At 44.4% G+C, this 25,953-nt stretch overlaps 1 protein-coding gene across 1 annotated transcript; it reads right to left on the bottom strand.

The window, feature by feature from the left end:
• Positions 1–294: 294 nt before the first annotated feature.
• SLC25A30 (solute carrier family 25 member 30) lies at positions 295–24,536 on the bottom strand. Its single transcript, XM_052650106.1, has 10 exons — positions 24,467–24,536; positions 15,805–15,919; positions 13,676–13,823; positions 11,484–11,578; positions 10,404–10,489; positions 8,531–8,626; positions 7,753–7,877; positions 5,589–5,727; positions 4,152–4,232; positions 295–3,160 (listed from the first exon to the last, which is right to left on the bottom strand). The coding sequence occupies exons 2-10, from the start codon at positions 15,866–15,868 to the stop codon at positions 3,119–3,121; spliced, it is 876 nt and encodes a 291-aa protein (XP_052506066.1). The 5' UTR covers positions 15,869–15,919; positions 24,467–24,536; the 3' UTR covers positions 295–3,118.
• Between the last annotated feature and the right edge of the window lie 1,417 nt (positions 24,537–25,953).

Below are 25,953 nucleotides of genomic sequence, written 5' to 3'. Positions count from 1 at the left end.
AAAGCCGCCTTGCCCAGCAAACCCAATGAGCCAAATTCACTGGCCTCTGCGGAGCTGCAGACTGGGAGGCCACACACGTCTCCAGGCAATTAGTAAAATGATCTCAACAACTTCTCTAAGCAGAGAGAAATGTCTGCAGCCACTTTCACGAAAGCCAGACCTACTCCAGCTTCCTGGACGTTTTAGAGCTTGTCTTTGTTCAAATGTTTCTATGCATCTGAAACAACCACAAATCATTTTTATTATTATATATTACTACAGTTTATTAAATAATGACACAAGGTTTATACCACATTTTCCAACAATGTTTAAATAAAGAGCTCAAAATATAAAGGCTTATGAAAACTTTTATAGTCTTTATATAATAATATACACAATTTCTGGTGCATGAATAAATACAGAAAACAGAAGCCGTTCTTTATATCACAATCAGCCCAACTTAGCCATCAGCGATTACACAAATCCACAAGCAAACAAACAAACAAAAAATCCACTTTCTTCATTTGGGTTATAAAAGCTAAAAATCCCTTTGCTACATTTAACAATGCCCAAGGGGGTGCAGGGAGGGAACTTATAGTCACAGCCCCAGAGACAAGGGGACCAAGTCTCCCAGTCCTTGAAGTTCTTCCTTGGTTAGAAGCTTCAACAACTGCATAACTCTTTCAGGGAATAGGAAAAAAAAAATCAAAACAGGTTAAGACTCTGTTCTATAAGGTATTTATAATAACTCTGCACTGAAGAAATACAAAATTTTTGTCTTTAAAATGTGCTTACCTTTTATAGAGGGGTTTGGTTTTCTTTTCATCCTGGTATGAACATGTACATATTTGAATAAACTGATATAATGAATATTACATGACATTCAATCTTTTCATGGTCTTCAAAATGAACTCACTTCTACTGTTTTAAGAATTATATGTATACACAATGTTTTCTACATTAAGGGAGAAAAACAAAGAATGGTTCATAAAAAGTCATCCTTTAAATTCAAGGAACCCAAAAGTGAAAGCCTGTCTATAGAAAGCCCTTACACCAATGGAATGTTCTGGTAAGAAGAGAAGTCTCCTCTCTAAAGATATGGTTTAGTACGAGGGACGAGGCCTGAAGGGGCTCAGCTCTCTAGTATCACATCCGGAGCTGGTCAGCGAAAACTAGACTTCCATCTGAATCTTGAAGCAATCAATACCTACCTGCTCCTCTGACCGCCTCCTTTCTTGCCTTAGCTCTTCCTTTTGGAACAGAAATCCTGCTTCACAAAATCTTATTTTCAAAGCCAGCATTAATATAGAAGGCAAGGTGAGAGAGACCGGGAGAAAAACTGCCCAATGCCAAGAAAAATCTGTGTGCCTTCTGTTCTGCTTCGAAGGAGGAAGCAGTCCAGGGGCTGGACGGACTGGGAACCTGCATATACCGCAAGGTGACTGTTCTGGAGCCCCAGTGAGGACATATTTACTGTTACTCTCACAGGGCTTCCCAGGTGTCGCAGCAGGAAGAATCCGCCTGCCAACACAGGAGACACAGCTTCGATCCTGGGTCAGGGGGGATCCCCCGGAGGAGGACATGGCACCCCACTCCAGTACTCTTGCCTGGAGAATCCCATGGACAGAGGAGCCTGGCGGGCTACAGTTCATGGGGTCGCACAGAGTCGGACACGACTGAGCACACTCTAAGGGTAGAACCAAAGTTACCCAAGTGAATACATTTTCTTTCCTAGGGATGTCTTCTCAAAGTACAAAGGTCCTGGGACTCTCTCAGAGTCACTTTTTATTTTGAAAAGAGTAAGATAAAGACGAGAAAGAAGAATGATATCCTGTCTTTAGAAGAAAAGAAGGAAGCTATTATATACCTCTTATCAGACTCTAGGTATACAAAAATACTGCTTTTCAAATTTCAAGCAAGGATTTTCTACCCAAACTGATAAGGAAGTCCAAGACAGGAAATATTTTAACAAACGTGACCAGGACTAAAGTAAAACCCAGGAAATCTGAAAAAATCAACTCTTCAATTAACTTGCCACATTTCACTAAAGGAAATTTAACAGAACGTTAGCCTCTTTCTTTCACAAGAGTTTTATCACAGGACCTCACTTGGGAGTAGTCCCTGATAAAATGACTCTCTTCACACACAGCAACTATTTATCCTGGAATTATGGCTATATGACACCATGATGTAAAGACACGTATCCTACAAGTCCAGTAGTGGGAGCTACTGTTTTCTTCACCTGACGCTCAGTATCAATAGATGTTATTATCCCCATTGTACAGACTGGGAGATGGAAACTTTGCTAATATCACAAATTATTGACTTGGCCAAAAAGTTCGTTCGGATTCTCCCCACGCTCTTACAACCTGAACAAACGTTTTGGCCAACCCAGTACTACCATTACCTAGGACAGAACCCAAGTTGCTTAAACACACCTCCCACAACACAGACTTTGCTACCTTCCAAGCCAATCTCTCACACCATCAAGAGTTTAGATGGTAATACTTTGTAACAATTCCTCACAAAGGTCCAGTGCTCAAAGGCCTACAAATCACTTATTATAAGTGAAAGATCCTGCCAAAATAGGAAATTACAAAGCAGTGCAATGTTCCAGGGATCTCTATCCTGCCCTGTTTATACTTGGGGTACACCAGGTCTCCATGTGTGAATTTCTTCAGCAGACACGAAGCCAAAGCCCCCCAAAAGCTCAGGAACGTAACACCGTCTCAGACGTTCTATCCCACGGTTCCAAAGAGCTTCTTCAGAACAGTCTGGGATTCTTGGCTATGAGCTGAGGTGCAGCAGGAGTTACTCTTCACCTGAAGGAAACAGTCCACAGTTCCTGACCTTCATGCAAGTTTTCTTTAGCAAGAAACATGCATTTCCTGTTATCTTTGATGTCGAAGGGCACTTGAATGGTAAGGACTAGTGTCTGGTGTTACAGTCGAGGCCGTTAAACGTTTGGTGCAGGGTGTCCAATGCCGGGACACAGTGATCCGAGCTAACCCAGCCCTCACCTGTTGCTCACACCTTAATCTGTGGCGGGCCAAGCAGTGAGAAGCAGTGGGAAAGACAGGAAGCTTCGCTATTTCAGAAGTGAGCGTTTTCAGAGGATGTTTCATGCAATCTTGACTTGTCACAAATCCAGTTTCTTCAGCTGCTCATAGGTCACAAAGAACTGCAGGTGTATTAGTTAAGGTTGACATTTTATGCCATCTTAACCCCGACGTATCAAAACAGACCCACAAATAGCACACGCCTCCTAACAAACAGGTCTGGGCAGACCATGTGCTGGAGGCATGATGAAACACGAGGGCTCCATCCTCAACCACCCCAAAAGAGCTCCCTGGGAGCCTTCCCAAGATCGGCCTGAACAGACAGACCACAGCTGAGGCACACAAATCCCTTGCATCAGCTGCCACAGCCTCTGGGAGCACATACACACTGCTAGTTTTTCTAACGTTGGGGAAGATTATACAGAATAGTGAAGTCTGTAAGAGAAGGCAGCAACCCTGGGAAGTTCTCTCCAGAGTGGCCGGTAGGCAAGCTTCCATGGGAGGGAAGCACAGATAATGAGGAACAAGGCTGGTAAAGCAATTATCCTTCAATTAAAAATAATTTTTTTTTTTTTTAAGTAGAATAAGAGTGGTAGAAACCAACATCTCCTACTTTATAATTCTGCCCTTTCATTCCTAATAAACTGTCATTTCTTTCCTGCCTCTCACTTTGGCATGGAGGACAAACTGCTAATCAGGCAAATAATTCTGGACCTAATTCCTATCATTAGGCACTCTCAAGCATTCTAGAACATAGCTGCCAAACCACATCCTGCCGAAGGGTGGCCAGGGATTTACAGAATACATAAATAAGTCCTTGCCTCTCTCTGAAATCATAAACACACTCAGCTCCTAGAGCAGAGTCTAAATAAAGGTTTTCACTGATACCACTGGCTTTCAAGAACACCATCATTAAACCAAGTTTCACAGAGCCTGGCAGAGAGACTTTCTACCTGTGTATAAAGAAACTGAACAGTTAACTTCTTGAATGAGAAGAATTCAAAAGAGAAAAAAAAAATCTACTTTTAATTATAATTAATAACCCGATAGTTTATGCAAACAACATTCTTTAGGTATATCTTTGTTCAGATCTACTGCAACAGAAAAGGATACGATAATATTCCAAGGACCAAGTCTCAACCAATTTGGCCAAAACCCTTTATATAGAGCAAAAAACCCTTCATTCTTCCATGTCTGTTAGAAGGGAGCGGAAGGAAAAGAAGTTAGTGTCCAACTTTCCAATTATGTCAAATATGCCTTAATAATTAGTAGCCAGGCTGAACTGAACTGGTCTTTCTTAAAAATAAAATTCTGTTGGAAGGACTATCTACGAAATCATTGCCCACAGCCTTTCTTTGTTCTTTAAAGCTTTCTGCCTAGGTGAGGACTCAGGCTCTGTACCAAATCATCCCACACCCAAAGAGAACAGGAGCTGGATGAAGAAGTGGTGAGATTTAACTCCAAACTAGAGTCTACTGCCTCCTTGCCATGTGGACTCACAACAGGTCATAAATTAGAAAGGGAGGCAACAGGGATAAAGATATAATTCAGGGGGCCTTTACTTCATGTGGTTGGATGGACAACATCAAGCATCTTTGCTTCATTAAAGCGATATTTTGGTGTCTAGGGGTGTGCCAGCATCGTAACGGAAAACACCGACCGCAGAAGTGGCCCCTCATCTTTGGCTGCTGGCAGTCCAGTAGCAGAGACAGGCCCAGACCCTCATCTACTCATCAACAGTAGGCCCAGTTATTTAAACCGAGAATTAAGGCTAAGATTCATGGGTTCCTTTCAGAGACGTCTGAATGAAGGATATTCAGTCCAGTCCGACTCAACAGGAAGGCAATATATTCCGGAGGCAGACAGGGTTCTACTGCCATCACAGAAAATATGAGTATTTTCTCACCCTTCACAGCAGAGCAGAGACAGAAGAAAAATGAACTTTCATTTCTAAATATTCATTTAGATTTTGTATTTATAAAAGCCCCTGTTTTAGGCAAATACTCTGTACCATCTCAAGGCTTTAGGGCATCACTCATCTTAGTTATAGAAAGCCCTCAAAACTTAGATGCTTCTTTGATTAAATAAATGTAAAATATATATATGTATACACATATTTGGGGGGCAGTTGCACAGACAGAAGCAATCCACAGAATGCTGAAGACTAAGCAAATGTGCTTATTTCACTAGTGTCCCTTATATTAATATATCATATTCTATGAACAAGCCTTTATTATTATGCTTATACTTATTATAAATATATATACACTATTTCTACATAACATTATTCCAGGCACCATGCTAACTACTTCGGCAGTATTACTGCAATGATTTTTATAATACTCCTGTGACACAGGTGGTATCACTGTGCCACCTGTGAGGAAATCGAGGTGTACACTGTCTGTACACAGACCAGAGTCACAGGATTGCGAGTGACAGAACCAGAGGTTCGTCGGGCTCCAAAAAGAGAAACTCGTCAGAGGATAACACGGAAGCCAAGAAGCCCCAGAAAGAACTCACAACAGTGTACAGACGGACAACCCCACTCACCTGTAGCAGGCAATCCAGGGTGCCTGTGTAGCCAGGGCATTTGCCATCTCGGAGCACTCTCTGGTTCATCATACGCGTTCTTACCACGTCCACAGGGTTGGAGGCCAGGGCTCCCGCCAGCCCACAGGTGAAGCTTGAGCTATAAGGAAGAGACCATTAGAAAAGCATATCAAAGGAAACGGCCTCCTCCCAAATTAGGTTAATGTGTAACAGGTTAACAAGACAGAATACATCCGAAGAAGGACCCGATCTAAAGCGCTACTGCTGCTGCTGCTGCTAAGTCGCTTCAGTCGTGTCCGACTCTGTGCGACCCCACAGACAGCAGCCCACCAGGCTCCCCCGTCCCTGGGATTCTCCAGGCAAGAACACTGGAGTGGCTTGCCATTCCTTCTCCAGTGCATGAAAGTGAAAAGTGAAAGTGAAGTCGCTCAGTCGTGTCCGACCCTCAGCGACCCCATGGACTGCAGCCCACCAGGCTCCTCCGTCCATGGGATTTTCCAGGCAAGAGTACTGGAGTGGGGTGCCATTGCCTTCTCCGCTAAAGCGCTACACAGACTTCTAAACATCAGCACTGTTTATCCTGGCTTATAAATCCCAGTCCCGGCTAACAATGCCTTTGAGGTTCGGGACTGTCACGGAAACAGGAAGAAATACAGAAACATACAAGGAATATCTTCCAAGGATGATCTACTGTGTCTATCTATTCCCCTATAAACAGACATCAGAGTAATTTTAGCCGTATCAGAACTATCCTGTTCTAAGAGATCAGAGAAAAAGATGTCCTCACTGTAATACGATGCCCACTGGGGGCCTGTGGTACCACTAAACTGATACCTGGACCGTAGACCAGTCCTGGTATCAACTAACTCAAGAGTCGGGTTTCACAGCTTCGGAGCTACTAACACTTTGAACAGATAATTCTTTGCTGTGAACGTCTTTCCTGTGCAGTATGAGACGTACGTGGCTCACTAGCCTCTACCCAGTAGATGTCACTGGCACTCCCCGTCCAGCTGAGGCGTAAGAATCAGAACAGTCTCTGGAGCTGCCAAATATCATAGAAACAGAGTAGAAAAGTGAGTGCAAGAGCGAGCGGTTGGGGGAAACAGGGAAGAGGTGGGGAAAGGCATGCAAACTTTCAGTTTTAAGATGAAGAGGGTCTTATAAAGCAACCTGTTGCTGTTTAGCCTCTCGTCCTGGTCTGACTCTTTTGCTACCCCAGGCTCCTCTGTCCTTGGGATTTCCCAGGCAAGAGTACTGGAGTGAGTTGTCATTTCCAGGGAATTTTTCTGACCCAGGGATCGAACCCGAGCTTCCCGCATTGGCAGGTGGATTCTTTACCACTGAGTCACCTGGGAAGCCCTATAAAGCAACTATACTCCAAAATAATTAATTTTAAAAATAATAAATGAATAAGGTCTGAGGGTCTAATATATAATATGGTGGTTATGGTTGATAACAGTATTACACATAATTTAAATTTGCTACAAGAGTAGAATAATTTTGTTCTCAAACACAAAATGATGGATGTGTTAATTAACTGGATAGGGGTAATCATTTCACAATTCACATATGTATCAAATCACATTGTGCACTTTAAATATCCTACAATTTTACTCGCTAGTTATACCTCAATAAAGTTGAAAAAAAATTTTAATATAAAAATAAAAGAATGCTAAACACGATCATAGATGCGTAATAAAGCACATATAATATACATCTGTGGGGCATTCCTGGTGGCTCTGTGCTAAAGAATCCACCTGCCAATGCAGGAGACTCAGGTTTGATCCCCGGGTCAGGAAGATCCCCTGGAGGAGGCCATGGCAACCCACAACAGTATTCTTGCCTGGAGAAACCCATGGACAGAGGAGCCTGGCGGGCTACAGTCTACATGGTCATAAAAAGTCGGACACGCCTGAGCACAACACAGCAATATATTTTTGTAGACGTACTTACACGTGCATAGAAAAACCTGAAGGTACATATCAAACAGTTAAAAGGGCTACCTAGGTAAAAGGATAAAGGCTTATTATACCTTTTCCTGCTTCTCTTCTGTACCATAATTTTCAAACATGATAATATAATACTTTTATAATAAACTTTCTTTAAAATGTCTAAAGTCATGCATACCTAAAACATTAATTTAAAAAAAAATCCATAAACCTACAGGAAATGGGTGTACACCGTGTCTCCCATCAGGCCTGAGAGAATCAGATGCTTCTTGGTGAGGTCATAGACTGGCAGCTCCACGCCGACCACAATAGCAGCCCTCTGAGCGGTAAGGGACACACCCTGGGTAAAAACACCAACATGAAGATTCAGACATCTCTCCCCCCCAAACGATGGCCAGTTTTTATGGCTGCCTGCTGGTGGGTAGAAATGCGGTGAGAGAGCAGAAAAACGCAGAGGCTAAGAAGTCAGAAGTGCCAAAGTCTAATTCTGATTCCGGTACTAACTGTACGCCCTTCACCAGGACAAGCGCCTCCAGTTTCCTTGTATGTATGGGGAGGATGGGACTGGATCGCCTTTCGGATCCATTCTACGGACTGACAGTCCCTACGATACTAGGAAATAGCATTCCATCCCAGTGCCTGATTAACGGTCTTCACAGAAGCCATGAAACCATACCACTGAAAAAACCCAACATAACTGTAAGCTCTTCTCCCTAAGAACTTAAAACAGGAAAAAAAAAATTACAAAAATTCAGCCTTCACAGCATTTCTTCCATGTGAATTACACAAAAGTTACTGTAAAATCATGACACATTCCTGATGTAAAAATCGTGACATGCTTTCATTTTACAAATTAAGGAAGAAGATCCCTTCAAGGGCAGATGTTATTGGTCAGTTACGTCATTATGCCATTTGGATTAGATAAAATAATGGAAATAGGGACAACAAAACCTTTTTTTTTTTTTGTAAAGAAGAAGAACCAAGTCAGCTCACCTTCCACAGTCCTCTCGTCCCCTCTTGCTGGTAAATGTTAATGAAGTTGCCTATCATTCCTCCTTGAAGGGTGCTGCTTTGGGCTTGCATCCGTATCTAGAGATTAAAGACTAACGTGAGAAAGAAACTAGCATGTTTCTCCCCAGATTCAGGAAAAAAAAAAAATCAATCTGCTGTTTAATAACCATTAAAAGAAAAAAACTGTACCATCTATATTACTATAGCTAGCTTAAGTTTATATGGATTGGTTCTTGGGCACTTTGGAATCATCAAAAAGCATCGAGGAAAGTCCAGAGTATTCCAGGTAGTAGCTCATTAAGTGTCAAAACAAAATTATTATTATTATTAATAGTCTTTTGAAATGGAAAGAAAATGGCATATTTCCCTCTAGGTTACTAAGCAGGAAAGACAGACTCTGAGTGTTAATTCTTCACATAATTAATGAGTATCCAGCGTGCCTGGCAGCATCAAGCATGAGCAAGCACCCTTCTTAAATTAGTTACTCCAAGCCACTATGATTTCCCTCCAGCCAAACCGAAAGGTATGCGGACGTGCTGGCCAAAGGACAGCCATGTGACACCGTCACCGTCTCTTACACTTGAACTTACGAGTGAACTTTACCACAGCCATGGAATTCACATGACCGAGATGCCAACATAAAAATAACGCTTGATGCAGCTCTCCACGTTTTTAAAAATAAACAAGGACTTTTCACTAAAACCTGGTACCTTGTTTTGTCTGAGGGAGCACACGCATTTACCTCTAACTCTAAAGGTGATTGCTACTGCCACGGTAGCATGGGAAAATAAGACAAAATGCAGGAACCTGCCTCTCCGTGCATGTAAGAGGTGAATGGGTGTGGAGACTTCTCCAGCGATCTAACCCCAGCATGGGGTAAACTTAGAGCCTGGTAGTTCTCTTTGCACCTGTGTAACTGTAGCGTCCCTGCCGTGTACAGCTTTGATGTTATCAGAAGCTCCCATTAGACTAAAGACTGCAGGCGGGGTCCTTGCCTTAATTATCCTTGGATTCTAAGCACACAGGACACCAACTGGTACAAAGCAGGAGCGCAATGAATGCTGCTTGCAACAATGGGGGGGAAGGAGAGGGAGGGAAGGAAAGGGAGAACTTGAGGCGGTTCAGACAAGGACGTGCACCTAATTTTGAGTTTGTTAGTCCCAAGGGATTGAAGAAGGCTGTATCCTGGTACTGTCGGCAAGGTCATCTAATAAGGTATGTCTACTTGTGGTTAAGTAAATATTTTCTTTACTATTTCCTGGAGTCAGATTAATGGCTAACGTAACGCCTTCAGAAAGGGTCACCAATGTGCAGCCTCGACTGGTGTAAAACTTGCAGTCCACCTATTTTCATGAACCAATAAAACACAGGAGATTTTTCAATGACAAATGAAATGCATCCAAGCCTAAACGTTTTTCTCTGGTTAGTCACCAAAACCTCCCAAATCACCACAGTCTCCAAGAAGGGGCTCTACTCGTGAGCTCCCCTGTATCAGTGGGAAATGCCCTAGTGCGTGTTTCTAAGTTAGAGGCTTCCTGGCACTAAAACTGTAAACAGACTCGCACGTCCATCATGATCTGAGTGTTGATCTCATTAAGAAAATGCAGAGTGTGCCTATAAGATACAAGGCTGTGGTGGTGGTTTAAGTTGTATCAGACTCTTGTGACCCTATGGACTGTAGCCTGCCAGGCTCCTCTGTCCGTGGAATTCTCCAGGCAAGAATACTGGAGTGGGTTGCCATTTCCTTCTCCCTGGGATCTTCCCAACCTAGGAATCGAACCCGGGTCTCCTGCATTGCGGGCAGATTCTTTACCAACTGAGCTATGAGGGACGCCCAAGATATAGGGCTTCCTACCTTCAAAACATCCGTTGGATTAGCAATGCTTGAGGATATGACTCCAGAGAGAATCCCACAGACCACATTTATCAGAAGGGTTTCATCTGCAAAGACATATTATTTGACTTTTCACATACACAGAACTCTTCATGTGCGTAATGCACGTACAAATGAGATTCACTTACATACCACTTGTTCACTTAGGAGAAAAATGAAATATATGCTTAACAAAGTAAGTGATTTTAAAAGAATTTGGGATTTTGTTGGCAGGAGAGATTTTTCTCAGGAAAAACTTTTTTTTTAATTACTTCTTTTTATTCTGTTTTTTTTTTTGGCTGTACCACTTGGCTTACAGGATCCTACTTGTCCAACTAGGGACTGAACCCAAGTCCTATGAGTGAAAGTCATACCTACTGGACCTCCAGGCAAGTCCCATAGCAAAATTTCTTGATACCTAAGAAGGAATGTGAATTATCACCCCAAGAGTAACCATCCATCAATTCACTCGTGTGTGTAAATGTTAACTACTGTAAATAAGACGAGGTAATACACCATGGTAAGAGAATAGAAGATACCCTATGAGATAACGTGGACATAAAACTTTCCAGCACACCATACTTATTTGGAATACACTGAAGCACTTTTAAAGCGTCTTTGCTCCTGCTCACTGCTCTCACCCAACAGAGACTGGTGCTCATTCCTTTGTAAAAACAGATAGGAACTTCTATGGATTAAAGCAAAGTCAAAGAATCAACCAGCAATAAAATAAAATAAAATCAGAGTTCTCAACACTAAGAAATATAGCCTGCTTTCCTGAAAAATAGGTGATAATTCCTAGGATTTTAGAGAATTTTAAGTAGGCTAGAACTATAATGACATACTCCCTAGTCTGGATGTTGTGGAAATAACTCATTAAGAAGCTTGTAAATTGCTCTTTTTTAACTGTTACCCTCCTAAATTCAGCCAATAGCTGACATGCTTTAGGCAGAATTTGTTTAGACTTTATGCCCAAAGTTCTCCTCTGTTCGTAAACCACTTGAGTAAAAAGACGAACAACCCACCTCCTGTCCATAAGTGGAAAAAGGATTCCCCACTCACCTTCTGGACGCTCAACAAATAACCGCTTCAAGCTCTGGTAGGTGCCTATCTTGATGGTGCCATAGGAAGCCTGGCGTAACATCGCCGGGGCGATCCTGCCAAACCAAGGGACAAAGGGACACAGAAATTCTTAAGAGTCACTGAAACTCCTCTAGAGGACGCACACAAGGGACACAGTCATGTTATCTGCCTTCTGCAAACTACGCTAAGATGGATTTTTCTTAAAAGATCAAAATCCAGCAAACACAGAGGCGGGTTCAGTCAAATGTGTGCAAGTTATTAGCTCCCCAAGTGACAGCTCAGTGCACTGTATTTATCCTCAGTGAAAACGTACACAAATACGTGAACACAGAGTTCTGTTTCCCTGATCGTGGAGGGCTCTTCTTTCTCGGGACAGAGTCCCTGATGAAATCCGGCCTCTGTCAGCATCCTCCAGGGTTTCTCTGAAGTTCACCACCCACCTCCCTGGGGGCCCTTTTCCAGATATTCCCTCTCCTTCCAGGGACCCTCCCTAATCTCAGAACCACCTGGCATTCACACTCCTAGGCTCTCCTGCCACACTTACCACTTCCTTCTTAGGCTGCAACTGGGCTTCCCTCCAACCTCTCCATCAATACCCACGCCCACCAAAATGGGCCCAGGGGACATCTCAATTACTAAATCAAACGGTGGTTTTCAATCAGCATCTTCTGAAGCCTCTTCGCCTTTGTGGTACCTGCTCCAGCCCACCCTTGGCCCTGCTTGCAATCATCTCCTCCCTAAGCCTCTTCCACTCCTCTTCAGTCTCTGCACAGCCTATCTCTGTCCTCTGGGGGGCCGGGGATTCTGTTCTTCCTCTCTTCTCTCCTGGCCCCACGCACTCGCCAGACAAGCTCATCTACTTACATGGCTTCAACTGCCCAGAGACTGCTGACTCCTGAACTCATGTTTCCAACGCTGATTCTAGGATGCATTGCCACCTGCTTCCCAGATTTCTCAACTCACACGCCCTACACCTACCACCAGAGCAAGAGTTCACACTGAGCTAATTACCCCCACTTCCAAACGATCCGCCCTCCTCCTCTGGGTCCTAGACCAAGGAACGGAACCTCCATCTGCATACGGGACAGAATCGGAAGAGACATCAGCCCGCCTCCTCCTTTCCCACCACCTCCATGGATGAGGTCACACACTATATGGATGCTCTGCCCTAAACAGTTCCTTCAGGGCAGAAGCTGCTGCTGGACTACCACCCGGCTCCCTTGCTAGCTGACTCCAGGAGGATTCAGCAGGTAGAAGGTGGGAGGGAGGGCAGGAGGGACAGGAAGAAGCAGAGGATTTCCTCCTCTCCCTGGGCACTAGCAGGGCACCCCTCGACCGCTCCCACAGGCTCCTTCAAGGCTCCAGCTCTGGGAGGCTCTGCTAACACTGTTGTTTTGTCCTTGTTCCTTTGGTCCTAGCCTGGGTAACAATTTCTCATTTTGCCAGTTTCTAGGTAACCCTTCAATTGTTCCCTTAAACCTTAAGCAGCCCTTTTATTAAAGTTAAAGTGTTAGTCGCTCAGTCGTGTCCAACTCTTTGTGACCCCATGAACTGTAGCCCACCAGGCTCCTCTATCCACGGGATTCTCCAGGCAACACTACTGCAGTGGGTAGCCAATCCCTTCTCCATGAGATCTTCCCGACTCAGGGATCAAACCGAAATCTCCTTCACTGCAGGCAGGTCCTCTACCACTGAGCCACCAGGGCAGCCCCTTTCATCAAATCTCCCTTCGTTTAAATCATCCGAATGATGGTCTCCTGCAGGGCCTCTGATAGAGGCAGGGTCCCTTCTTAACCACTTTCCTATCCAGCGCCTACAGCAAAATGTTCACTAAACGCTGGACTAAAGAAAAGCTGTTCACTGCAATTCTTGTCCACGGAGAATATGACATCATTTTCGTTATGGTAAAAAGCTCGGTAATAACCAAGGGGAAGAGGAAAAAAATAAACTACAGAATGTTTCAAAACAAACATAATTTTTGTACCATTATCTGTATTTGACTATGGTAAAAAGTTTTAACACAACATTCACTATATAAAACACATAGAAAACACAGTTGAAATGAAAAAAATCAACCATCGCTACTTGTTCTTTTCAAATAGACCCCGAACTTGGACTTTTTCTCTGTGACATCTCAGTGGGAAGTCTGTCCATTTGAAACGTCTACTTACCCCGAATACAGCGCTTTCAGGCCTTCCTCTCTGCCTATCCTCACTAATGCGTGCAACATTCCTCGATATCTGATTTCTTTAAAGTTTGCATCGTTCTTCTGGCCTTGAATCTGGAGCCGTGTCTTGGTTAAATCGATTGGAAAGGTACCTTAAAATTTTTCAGAAGGAAATGTTTCACTTAATAGAAAGAAATTCCACTAAACAAAGGATAAACAGTGACTTATTACTGAGGAAACATTCAGACTAAGAAGCAGAATTAAGAAGTTGATACTTTTCAGTCTTCTACTTATTAAAAAAAAAAATTAAGAATCAAAAGATTTTTTTTTAAACACGTAACTATTTTCTTTTCCATATATTTGTATTTATGTCCCATCTTTTTCTACACAGGAAGTGAAGAGGCTGCACTGCTGTCTAAAGTAGGTACTTGGAATGGTTTATACAAACAGGATATCCATTAAAAAATCTAAGTTACTGGGAATTCCCTGGCAGTCCAATAGTTAGGACTCGGCGCTTTCACTGCTACGTCCCAGGTTCAGTCCCTTGTCGGGGAACTAAGATCCCGCAAGCTGTGCAGCATGGCCAAAAAATAATTATAATAAAAAGATAAAAATAAAATAAAAGTTACTATTTTTCCCACATGTGAAGGCTAATATTGTGCTCAACATGAATGGAGTTTCTCACTGTGTTACAGCCTAAAGTGACTCTTGCTGCTGCTGCCGCTGCGTAGTCACTGCAGTCACGTCCGGCCCTCTGTGACCCCGAGGACCATGGCCCGCCAGGCTCCTCCGTCCATGGGATTCCCCAGGCAAGAACACCGGAGCGGGGTGCCATTTCCTCCTCCAATGGCAAAGTAAGAAGTGAGTGAAGCGAGTGACGTGAAGTCACTCAGCCGTGTCTGACTCTTTGCAACGCCATGGACTGTAGCCTACCAGGCTCCTCCGTCCACGGGATTCTCCAGGCAAGAGGACTGGAGCGGGTTGCCATTTCCTTTTCCAAAAGTGACTCTTAATAGAGGCTAAAATGTTTACTGTAGTACCTAAGAGAGAGTCCATCCAAATATACACACCCGAACACAGTAACCGTGAGTCACTGTGTCAATGAGTCCACAGAGGAAACCTAAGGCAGGGGTGGGTGGGTCAGTGGTTACAGTGTCCCAACCCATCGGCTCCAGTCCCTGCGGCCACAAGGGCAGCCTCTATCCCAGGTCAGCAGTGACTCACCTAGCACCTGGCACGCAGCAGCATCTCAGTCAACGTGGGTTTCATTTTGTTTTGTTTTCCTTTTGGCCACAGCAGGAGGCTTGTGGAACCTTAGTTCCCTGACCAGGGACCAACCCGGGTCCCGCAGGCAGTGAAAGCACGAAGTGCTAACCACTGGACCGCCAGGGAATTCGCACCAATCACCAACATGTGTTGAATGAATGATTCGAGGAATAAACAAAGGAACAGACGGGATGTGGCAGGAGACAGAGCTGATGAAGTCATCAGCAGGACATGGACAACGAGCACGATGGGAACACGACGCCACGATGACGGTCGCTCACCTCTGGCTTGGGAAGATCGTGGGGCTCCCTAAACCTCTTTATAGTCAAATGTGTTCACAGGGACAGAGTGGGAAGGACAACAAGGAGAATGGGGACAGATGTCAGCCAACAATGTTCCATGAGGCTTTCGTTAGGGCAACTGGTTCAACCTTCTCCCCACTGAACTTTGAACCCTAAACTGCTAATAAGCAGTCAGAGTCATTGTTTACCTTTTTTTTTTTAATATTTATTTATTTAGCTACATCAGGTCTTATGACACTTGCATCATGCGGGATCTTTCCTTGTGACAAGCAAGCTTAGCTGCCCCATGGCGTATAGGATCTTAATCCCCACACTAGCGATCAAACTGATGTCCCCTGAATTCTCAACCAATGGACCACCCAGAAAGTCCCTATTTTGTCTTAAAAGATTCCCAAGAGAAAGAAATTTTGAATTCTAAGATGAAGTGTTTCAAAATTTCACATTCTGTGTTTGAACTACACTCACACCAGAAGTCTTTCAATATCCAATTATCGTGACCAGGAGTCTAAGCCTCGTGGTATGCAGCAGGCAACTGGCCAGCCTCCGCTCTGGGCTCCTTACTTACCGCACTCCGCCGTGATCGAGGCCAGGCCTCCGTACACGAAGGGTTTCCAGTTCAGGGCCGACATGCTCACAGCTGTCTGTCGTTCACAGAAGCATAGCCCCCAACGGGGTTTTTCCTGGACACAAAAGTAAGACGTTTCAATGGAACTTCTCGCACAGGCAGTTTCTTTTTTAAACTTGTGTTTCACTTGGAGATGGGCCTCCCTGGTAGCTCAGATGGCAAAAAAAAAAAATCTGCCTGAAATACAGGAGACCCAGGTTCAACTCCTGGGTCGGGAAGGTCCCCTGGAGGAGGTCACAGAAACTCACTCCAGTATTCCTGCCTGGAGAATCCCATGGGCAGAGAAGCCTGGCGGGCTACAGTCCACGGGGTTGCAAAGAGTCAGTTGAGGGTGCCACCAGATGCTACCGTGGAAACCCCCCCCCAGTTCCCAAGCCTCACCTTATAAAGCAAAGCACCCTATCTCCTAAACCCCAAATCACTTTATAAATGGCCTTAATTCTCACCGAGGCCATAAATAATCCAATAAAATAATACTTTGAGTATAGTATGGTACAATGAAGGCGATTTTCTGGGTGGCCCGTGTTGTCTTCAACCCGTTCTTCAACACTTAATAAATACTTGCTATTAGCTTGCCACTGTCTTAGTGAGTCCCTCCCGGGAGGCAATGAAGTCCTTCAGATTCACCGAAGTAGGGAAATGCTGCAACCCAGTGAGTGTCACAAGCTAAAATGATAATTACTGACCTAACATGGCCACAGCATACTTCCAGTTTATAAAGTTACCTCTCTTCTCTTACCCATACTATGTCACTAGCTGTGAGGAGGCCCGGGATGAAGAAACAAGGCCGACTACGGGGTGAGAGCCTCATCACTTCCTTCCTCATTCATAAAGCTCCAGTTATTAACCTCTAGGTTTTTCAATTCTCCATCCTCTTCATCATCAAAACATCCAAGGCAACCAGTCAGGGGTGGAGCCCACACCTTTATTCACTAAGCAAAATAAAATGCCCAGCTTTTAGGCCTATTGTGGAAATTAAGTGTATTTTTTAAAACTAACACAAAAAAGACACTCACAAAGGCTGCCTTCCATCCTCCTTTGAGGCTACGTTCCCTCACTAACTGTGACATACATGCCCGCACCTGCCACAGCCAGGCCCCCACATTCATTATATGTTCTGCAGCTTCGTGGGATTTCAGCTGGCAAAGCTGGGCTTGTGCCCATTAAAAGGAGACACAAGGAAACTCCCCCACTTCTGTGTATACGCTATCAACTTTAATTCTTGTCAGTTTAAAGTAAAATTGCATTCAATTGACCAAGAAGTTCATTGGGGTTTCTCGTAAGATATTGGAAAAACTAGAATGACCTTTTTGGCCAGTAATTTACTATACTTGTTGGCAAGCAATCTGCCCAAGGTTTTTACTTTGTAGGTCCGGGGAGTTTTTCCAGGTTTGTACTTCCCAGGAGACCTAACACAAGTTACTACTAATGTCAGTTCACAAGACGACCAATTGGCTTCCTTAAACCAAGAGAAGACACAGGAACTCAAAGGGGACCCTGGAAGACTGATAAACTGATCTCTATTCCTCATTTATGGACATTAGCTAAATTCAGAGTAGCTACAGATGGGTAAAGTAGAAGGCTCCCTAAGCATGGAACTTAAAAATCATCATGTTTAAAAAAAAAACAAAAAACACACATTTTATATATTTTTCTAACAAAGAATAAGCACTGCTCCCAAAAATTCATCTAATATCCTTAAGTTTAATATTTGTACTTAACTAATTCTTAGCCTTACTGAAGTCAGAAGATAATGATTAACACTATAACTTACAAACTGTAAAACACATTAATAATAAATCCAATAATCCATGTATTGTCCTCAACCCATTCTTGAATTTTGCTGACTTCAAGTTAAAAAACAAAACAATAACCACGTAACAGTGATATGCAGAAGTACTGTAGGTTGCCATTACAAAAGTGCTCAATATAAAGGATTTCAGTGGATCCCCCCACAAGAAGTTTGGGATAGGACAGAAAAACAGACCAGGAAAGCCAGTTTCAGGAACACTCCTTGTCCAAAGCCACATGGCCAAGGGGGCAGAAATGGACCTACAACCCCCAAACTTGATCCCAAGTTTCATGTTCTTTCTGCTACTACCTGAGGCTGTACATGATCAAAAGGAATGATGGTGTTTTAACTGAGGAGAAAATACTACTAAGCAGCTGTGACTACTGATGAGACACACCATAGAAACAATAAAAACGTGCTTAATTTAAGAGAAAAGTCTTAGAAATATATATACTCAAGTGAAAGTGAAGCTGCTCAGACTTGTCCAACTCTTTGAGACCCCATGGACTGCAGCCTACAAGGCTCCTCCACCTATAGAATTTTCCAGGCAAGAGGACTGGAGTGGGTTGCTATTTCCTTCTCCAGGGGATCTTCCCGACCCAGGGACTGAACCTGGGTCTCCTGTACTGCAAGCAGATGCTTTCACCATCTGAGCCACCAGGGCTCCTAACAATGCTCAGAAGGTAGTCAATCTGAAACAGTTCAGTCACTCAGTCGTGTGCAACTCTTTGCAACCCCCATGGACTGTAGCACGCCAGGCTTTCCTGTCCATCACCAGCCCCTGGAGCTTGCTCAAACTCATGTCCACTGAGTCGGTGACGCCGTCCAACCATCTCATCCTCTGTCATCCCCTTCTCCTCCCAATCTTTCCCAGCATCGGAGTCTTTTCCAGTGAGTCAGTTCTTTGCATCAGGTGACCAAAGTATTGGAGTTTCAGCTTCAGGATCGGTTTTCCAATGAATATTCAGGACTGATTTTCCTTTAGGATTGACTGGTTTGATTTCCTTGCAGTCCAAGGGACTCTCTAGAGTCTTCTCCAGCACCCACTGTTCAAAAGCATCAATTCTTCAGTGCTCAGCTTTCTTTATGGTCCAACTCTGACATCCACACACGACTACTAGAAAAAACCATAGCTTTGACTAGACAGACCTGTCAGCAAAGTAATGTCTCTGCTTTTTAATATGCTGTCTAGGTTGGTCATAGCTTTTCTTCCAAGGAGCAAGCATCTTTTAATTTCATGGCTGCAGTCACCATCTGCAGAGATTTTGGAGCCCAGAAAAATAAAGTTCGTCACAGTTTCCATTGTTTCCCCACCTATTTACCATGAAGTGATGGGACCAGATGCCATGATCTTAGTTTTCTGAATGTTGAGCTTTAAGCTTTTTCACTCTCCACTTTCACTTTCATCAAGAGGCTCTTCAGTTCCTCTTCACTTTCTGCCATAAGGGTGGTGTCATCTGCATATCTGAGGTTATTGATATTTCTCAATCAATCTGAATAGGGATAATTAATTTTTCCAATATACAGTATACAGATGGTATTATTTTTTCCAGAGCTTTTTTTACTGAGGCAAAATTCACATACTACAAACAAAGCATCAGAGCAAACAACTCAATACTCAGCACTCAGAGCACTCAATACCTTCGCAGTATTGCACCACCAGCACCTCTATCTAGTTCCAAAATATTACATCACCCTGTGGCCAGTGAACTGGAGGTTCTTTCTTCATAACGAAAGAATTCAGAGATGAAGCAGAGAAACGAAGAAAGTAAAAGTGAAAGTTTATTTAAGCAAGGAGGGAGAATAGGCTTAGAGCTGCCACCCACAATTTCTTTGGCAAGCTGGTTGCGAGGAGCATACAAATAAGAGAGCGGAATGTTTACTGGAGAAGGACGAGCCTGGGGGTTATATTCCCTGATTTTCATCCCAGCCCCATTTTCCTGAGAAGAAGGATTTCTGCCTTAGGGATTTAGCTCAGATCAGAAGCGTCACGGCATCAGTGCAATATGGGTACTTCTTATCTGTAAGACTTTGCTGCTGTTGAGTTGCTCAGTCGTGTCTGACTCTTTGGGACCCCATGGACTGTAGCCTTCCAGGCTCCTCTGTCCATGGAATTCTCCAGGCAGGAATACTGGAGTGGGTTGCCACTTCCTTCTCCGGGGGATCTTCCCCACCTGGGATTGAACCTGCATCTCCGGCACTGGCAGGTGGATTCTTTACTACTGAGCTGCAGGGAAGCCCTACTGTAAAGAGAGCACAGTGAGCAAAGAATTACATTTGGATGCAGGTGATTCCCATCTTTCCCACCTTTCTTTGTCTGCTTTTCAGACCCTTATCATCCAAAATGATGTCAGTTTCCTGTCAGTCTGAAGGTTCCTGTTTTTCTTTATCTGCATACGGACCCTCGATGTTTACAAGATGCTTGATTTCCTGCCACCTGGCCCCTGCCCCCATTTCTCTACTCAGACCTAACTATCTGCCTGCTGTAACTAACAACTCCAAAAGGAAATCATTAACCATTCCCCACCCCTCATGGCCTCTATGATTCTTATTTTCTTAGCTGAGACACTATATGTGCTGAGTGGAACACAGGACTCCTTTTTAGCAGCTCCTAAGCTGTCTGAAGTCAGCAATACGTGAACCGTGAACTTCCAGATGTTCAAGCTGGTTTTAGAAAAAGCAAGAGAGTTTTAGAAAAAGCAAGAGAGTTCCAGAAAAACATCTATTTCTGCTTTATTGACTATGCCAAAGCCTTTGATTGTGTGGATCATAACAAACCGTGGAAAATTCTGAAAGAGATTCAAATACCAGACCACCTGACCCGCCTCTTGAGAAACCTGTATGCAGGTTAGGAAGCAACAGTTAGAACTGGACATGGAACAACAGACTGGTTCCAAATAGGAAAAGGAGTCCGTCAAGGCTGTATATTGTCACCCTGCTTATTTAACTTCTATGCAGAGTACATCATGAGAAACACTGGGCTGGAAGAAGCACAAGCTGGAATCAAGATTGCTAAGAGAAATATCAATAACCTCAGATATGCAGATGACACCACCCTTACAGCAGAAAGTGAAGAACTACAGAGCCTCTTGATGAAAGTGAGAGGAGAGTGAAAAGGTTGGCTTAAAGCTCAACATTCAGAAAACTAAGATCATGGCATCCAGTCCCATCATTTCATGGGAAATAGATGGGGAAACAGTGGCTGACTTTATTTTTCTGGGCACCAAAATCACTGCAGATGGTGACTGCACCAATGAAATTAAAAGACGCTTACTCCTTGGAAGTAAAGTTTGACCAACCTAGACAGCATATTAAAAAGCCAGAGACATTACTTTGCCAACAAAGGTCCATCTAGTCAAGGCTATGGTTTTTCCAGTGGTCATGTATAGATGTGAGAGTTGGACTATGAAGAAAGCTGAGTGCTGAAGAATTGATGCTTTTGAACTGTGGTGTTGGAGAAGACTCTTGAGAGTCCCTTGGATTGCAAGAAGAGCCAACCAATCCATCTTAAAGGAGTGTTCTGGGTGAAAGTGAACACCAGTCCTGGGTGTTCACTGGAAGGACTGATGTTGAAGCTGAAACTCCAATACTTTGGCCACCTGATGCGAAGAGCTGACTCATTTGAAAAGACCCTGATGCTGGGAAAGATTGAGAGCAGGAGGAGAAGGGGACGACAGAGGATGAGATGGTTGGATGGCATCATCGACTCGATGCACATGGGTTTGGGTGAACTCCGGGAGTTGGTGATGGATAGGGAGGCCTGGCGTGCTGCAGTTCATGGGGTCGCAAAGAGTCGGATACGACTAAGTGACTGAACTGAACCTGTCTGAGGAGCTTCTTAGAAGTACAGATACTAGGGCCCCACCCACTGAATGAGGACCTCAGGAGCATCCCCAAGCATCAACGAGTCAAATAGTGATGGCAAACAACGCCTTGGAATACTTATCACTTAAATAACTTAGGTAGTTGATCAGGCAGTGATGACACTACAGACAGTTCTTTTGATTCATCTTATTTAGCAGTGATTTTTAGCAGTGTTTGTAGAAATGGATACATACAAAATATACACACACACAGAAGTACAAAAGATATCCTCTAAAACGTCAGCAAAAATGTATGGGAAATGGATTTTACCTTCTGATCTCTAATTAAAAATGCTTTTAAAAAACCATATTGTATATGACTTCATGCCATCTCACCCATTAAATCTCCTGGTTCTGTCAATACTTTTGTTTTGCTAGTTTAAATGAGATTTGGCTTTTTTTTTTTTTCTCTCTCGGCATTAATATTAGGTTTTTTAGTTACAATGTTAAAACCCAGAGGTTCTGGGTTATACTTTATGCAAACACTCAATTAGGGTGCCACATTGCAGCAGCCTCCCACAGTTCTGAATCACACACCCATCAGTTCCCATTCAGATGTACCCTCACAGTACCTTATCTTCCACAAACCAGAGTCCCGCTGGTATTCCTGGTTAAACTGCACGAAAGTACTTTCTATTCAACTCTTAATAAGATGTTCAAAAGTTAACTAAAAGTAGGGTAAAAATAACTTCGGGGCTCTTCTCTTTTCCCTTCCCAAAGCTAGGACTACATGCCTGAGCAGTTAAGACTACTGTGCCTTCCCAGGTTATTGTTTGCAGAGTCAAAGAAAGAATAACTCGGCTTAAATAACAAGTCCAAAGCATCAGTAATTGGGCAAGCATCCAAACAAGAAGAGGTTCTGGTTAATACTGGAATAGAGGGGTCCATAGGTCCAGTAAGCGTACTGGCCAAGGCTAGCTGTAACAGGGCTTCAGTTATCTGGGGCTGAAACCTCTGTTCCGCATTTCAACCGTTTCTTTGTTTTAGAGCTCTCTTTGGAGGGGTTCTCCTCACACACATTCCTTAACTTGCTAGTTCAATTTTGGGCGTAAACCCCAACTGTACTCAAGTGCCAAGACTGAAGGCCAACAGAGTCAAGGAGACTGGAGTGTCCCTTAGCAATCACTAGTATCTGAGCAGTAGTTCAGCCTGAGATTCAGGGAGGGACTTACAACTTGCAAAAACTCCGGCGTCCTGCATGGGGCGTGGCTGTCGATCACTTATCACTATGCTTTCTTCTTCCGGCCCCGCCTCCTAGCTAAACTAAAACCCAGAGACCACTTCTCTCGAGCTGCGAACACCGTGCTAACGATGGCCGTCATTATTAATACATGACATGCATTAACGTCAGGCACTGCTCTGTTTTCCACATAAAAGGTTTTGGTTAATCTCCACGACCTTATGCAATAGGTATCATCATCACGTTTCGCAACTGAGGCCAGCCTCAGAGAGGGAAAGTGACTTTGCCAAGTCACACAGCAATGAAGGACTCAAACTGAGCTCTCCCTGAGGGAAAGCTGATCTTCCTCTACGTACTACAAAGCCAAACACTCTTTTCCAAAGGCTGTTTAAAAAAAAACATTGGCGCAAATAATAAGAATACAATAAAAAGTGGGGGTGGAGGGTAGGAAATCAACATATTAAAAATAAATGTATGATTTTCCTGAGGGGGTATATAAACATTTCGTAACTATTAATAAACAAACAAAAAATTGTTTCCCGACCGGAAATGTCTATATAAATCAAGAATTCCAAAGCATTCTCTCTACACTTGATAGGTTACATAACCTATTACATTTTCTATAACTTTAGTATTTATCTTCCCCTTACAGCATCTATACAGCTGCAAAGAGAGGTAATTAAATACAGCAACTGCTGCCAGAACTTCTGAAAGCTTTCCAAGTTTCTCTTATATAATTAACCCTGGCTAAGTTCTTTCAGTGTAACAGTGCTCCCTTTTCAGTTCCCAATCTTAAACCGCAATCCAGTCTCTAAACTTCGGTGCGCTCAAAAATCTTTGTTCCCCGCAGGGCTGTCTTCCATGGATTTTTCCTATATCCCATTCTTTTTAAAGGTACAGGACGAAAAACAAGCTCATCAGACTCATGAAACGTGGTATTTTAAAAGAGTCTTAGGAATCTATCTTATCTCATATGAATTAACTGAGTCACAGAGCTTGGCAGCAGCAAAATCAAGAGCAAAATTTACGCCTTTCAACTTTTCTCGCAACAGGAGGAGCACGAAACTAGACTCTCGCAGGGCTACGACACTTTTAGCAGTTCTTGCGCAGGAACAATGTCATTGTAAACGCTGTACACGAAATTAATCACACCTAGAACTATGCTAAAACCCTTAGCTACATTAACTTTCCGAGCAAATGAATTCCACCAGTCCATGAAAACGTGAGCCAACCTGGCGTGTTCCAGGAGCAACTCAAAGAGAGGGCCCTTTCCCAGAGTACGCAGCTCGCCCGGCCCCGGTTGCACGCTCTTCAATGAATCGCAGGTGTGAGTGATGCAGAGGCAGGTGAAACGCACCGCGGCTGCAAGGGCGCACACGCCGGGATGCAAGACGGGCGTCACACCTGATCTCGGTGACACTGGGAGAGAAATCATCCCCCACGCCGCCGAGTGATGAGAGCCAGGAACCGGCCGCAGGCAGCGGCAGCACCAGGAGGGGGGCGCACCGCGGAACCTCACGCCCCACCAAGCCAGGCCCAGCACGCGAGCCGGAGGGCAAAAGCAGCCCCGGGAAGGCCCCACCCGCGCCGGGGCTCTCCGGGACCCGGCCCCGATCCCCAGCCCCCTGGCCGCGGCCGACCAGGCAGCGCCGCTGCGTAGGGGCCCGGGAGTCCGACGCCGGTGATTCTGGGCGCCGCTGGGTACTGGGGGGGCCGGCCGGAGGAGGGGCGACCGGCGCTGCCGCGGCCGGAAGGCCAGACACTTACCGGCCGGCGGGGGCCCTGCGCCTTCTCCGTCCCGGGGTGTGCAGCAGACGGAACCGGCGGCCGCGCGGAAAGAGGCAGCAGAGAGGCGGGGGCGACCCAGGGGCCTGCGCGCGGCCCCGCCCTCCGGCTCGGCTCCTATTGGCCGCTCCCGGCACAGGCCACGCCCCGGCCGCGTCCCAGGCAGTTGGGGGCCACCAGGCTGTGGACCCGCTGGACCCCGGGCCTCGTCTCTGGCGGGGGTGGGAGCTCCCCCGGTAGCGGTGACGCCTCCTACGGCCTCGAGATCGACGCCGCAGTGAAACAGAAACTTAAGAGCCATGGAAGAGCCCTCTGCAATGAGAAGTAAACTTGCTCCCTTTTTATTTAAAACCCGGCTTTTTAAAGTAAAATTTATAAACCAACTGAAGACTTGTTCAGTAGACTCTGCACTAAATTTAATGGTAACATTTCACAATATTTGCGTTCTCTTTCACTGTATAGGGTTTGTTTTTCACCCTGAATTATTGGACTGTTGCAAACAACACTGCTTCACCCCCTAAATACTTCACCATTAGGACAAGCAAGAAATTTAATACCGTTTCAGTCAAATCCAATATACTGTCCATATTTAAATTTCTTTTGTTGTCCCTAAAGGTCGCTTACTCCTTGGAAGGAAAGTTATGACCAACCTAGATAGCATATTCAAAAGCAGAGACATTACTTTGCCGACTAAGGTCCGGCTATGGTTTTTCCAGTGGTCATGTATGGTTGCGAAAGTTGGACTGTGAACAAAGCTGAGCGCCGAAGAATTGATGCTTTGAACTGTGGTGTTGGAGAAGACTCTTGAGAGTCCCTTGGACTGCAAGGAGATCAGCCCTGGGATTTCTTTGGAAGGAATGATGCTCAAGCTGAAACTCCAGTACTTTGGCTGCCTCATGGGAAGAGTTGACTCACTGGAAAAGACTCTGATGCTGGGAGGGATTGTGGGCAGGAGGAGAAGGGGATGACAGAGGATGAGATGACTAGATGGCATCACTGACTCGATGGACGTGAGTCTGAGTGAACTCCAGGAGTTGGTGATGGACAGGGAGGCCTGGCGTGCTGCGATTCATGGGGTCGCAAAGAGTCCGACACGACTGAGTGACTGAACTGAACTGAACTGAAAGGTCACAAACACACGCATATGTTTTTTAATTTTTCAGTTCAAGATGTACCCAGGATTACCCTAGTACTAGTACTCTCACTTTTTTTCTTTAAGCTGGCTTGCAGGCTCTTTGTTAATCCAACCCTGGATCCAAACCTGGCAGGCGGACAGTGAAAACACCCAGTCCTAACCACTAGACAACCAGGGGATTTCAGCACTCTGAAAAAAATCTTTCATTACTTTGACATATTTGAAAAATCCAGGCCAACAGTAGACTATAAGAGTATGGGGTTATCGAATTATGATTAGATGCAAGTCAAACTTTTTAGTAAAAGAAGTCAGAGGTGACGCTGTCTGTTTCCAT

The sequence above is a fragment of the Budorcas taxicolor genome, chromosome 12 (genome assembly GCF_023091745.1).
Source record: "Budorcas taxicolor isolate Tak-1 chromosome 12, Takin1.1, whole genome shotgun sequence".
In the NCBI taxonomy this organism is placed as follows: domain Eukaryota; kingdom Metazoa; phylum Chordata; class Mammalia; order Artiodactyla; family Bovidae; genus Budorcas; species Budorcas taxicolor.
The sequence above is the reverse complement of the archived record's forward strand: the minus strand, read 5'-3'. Positions and strand labels throughout refer to the sequence as shown.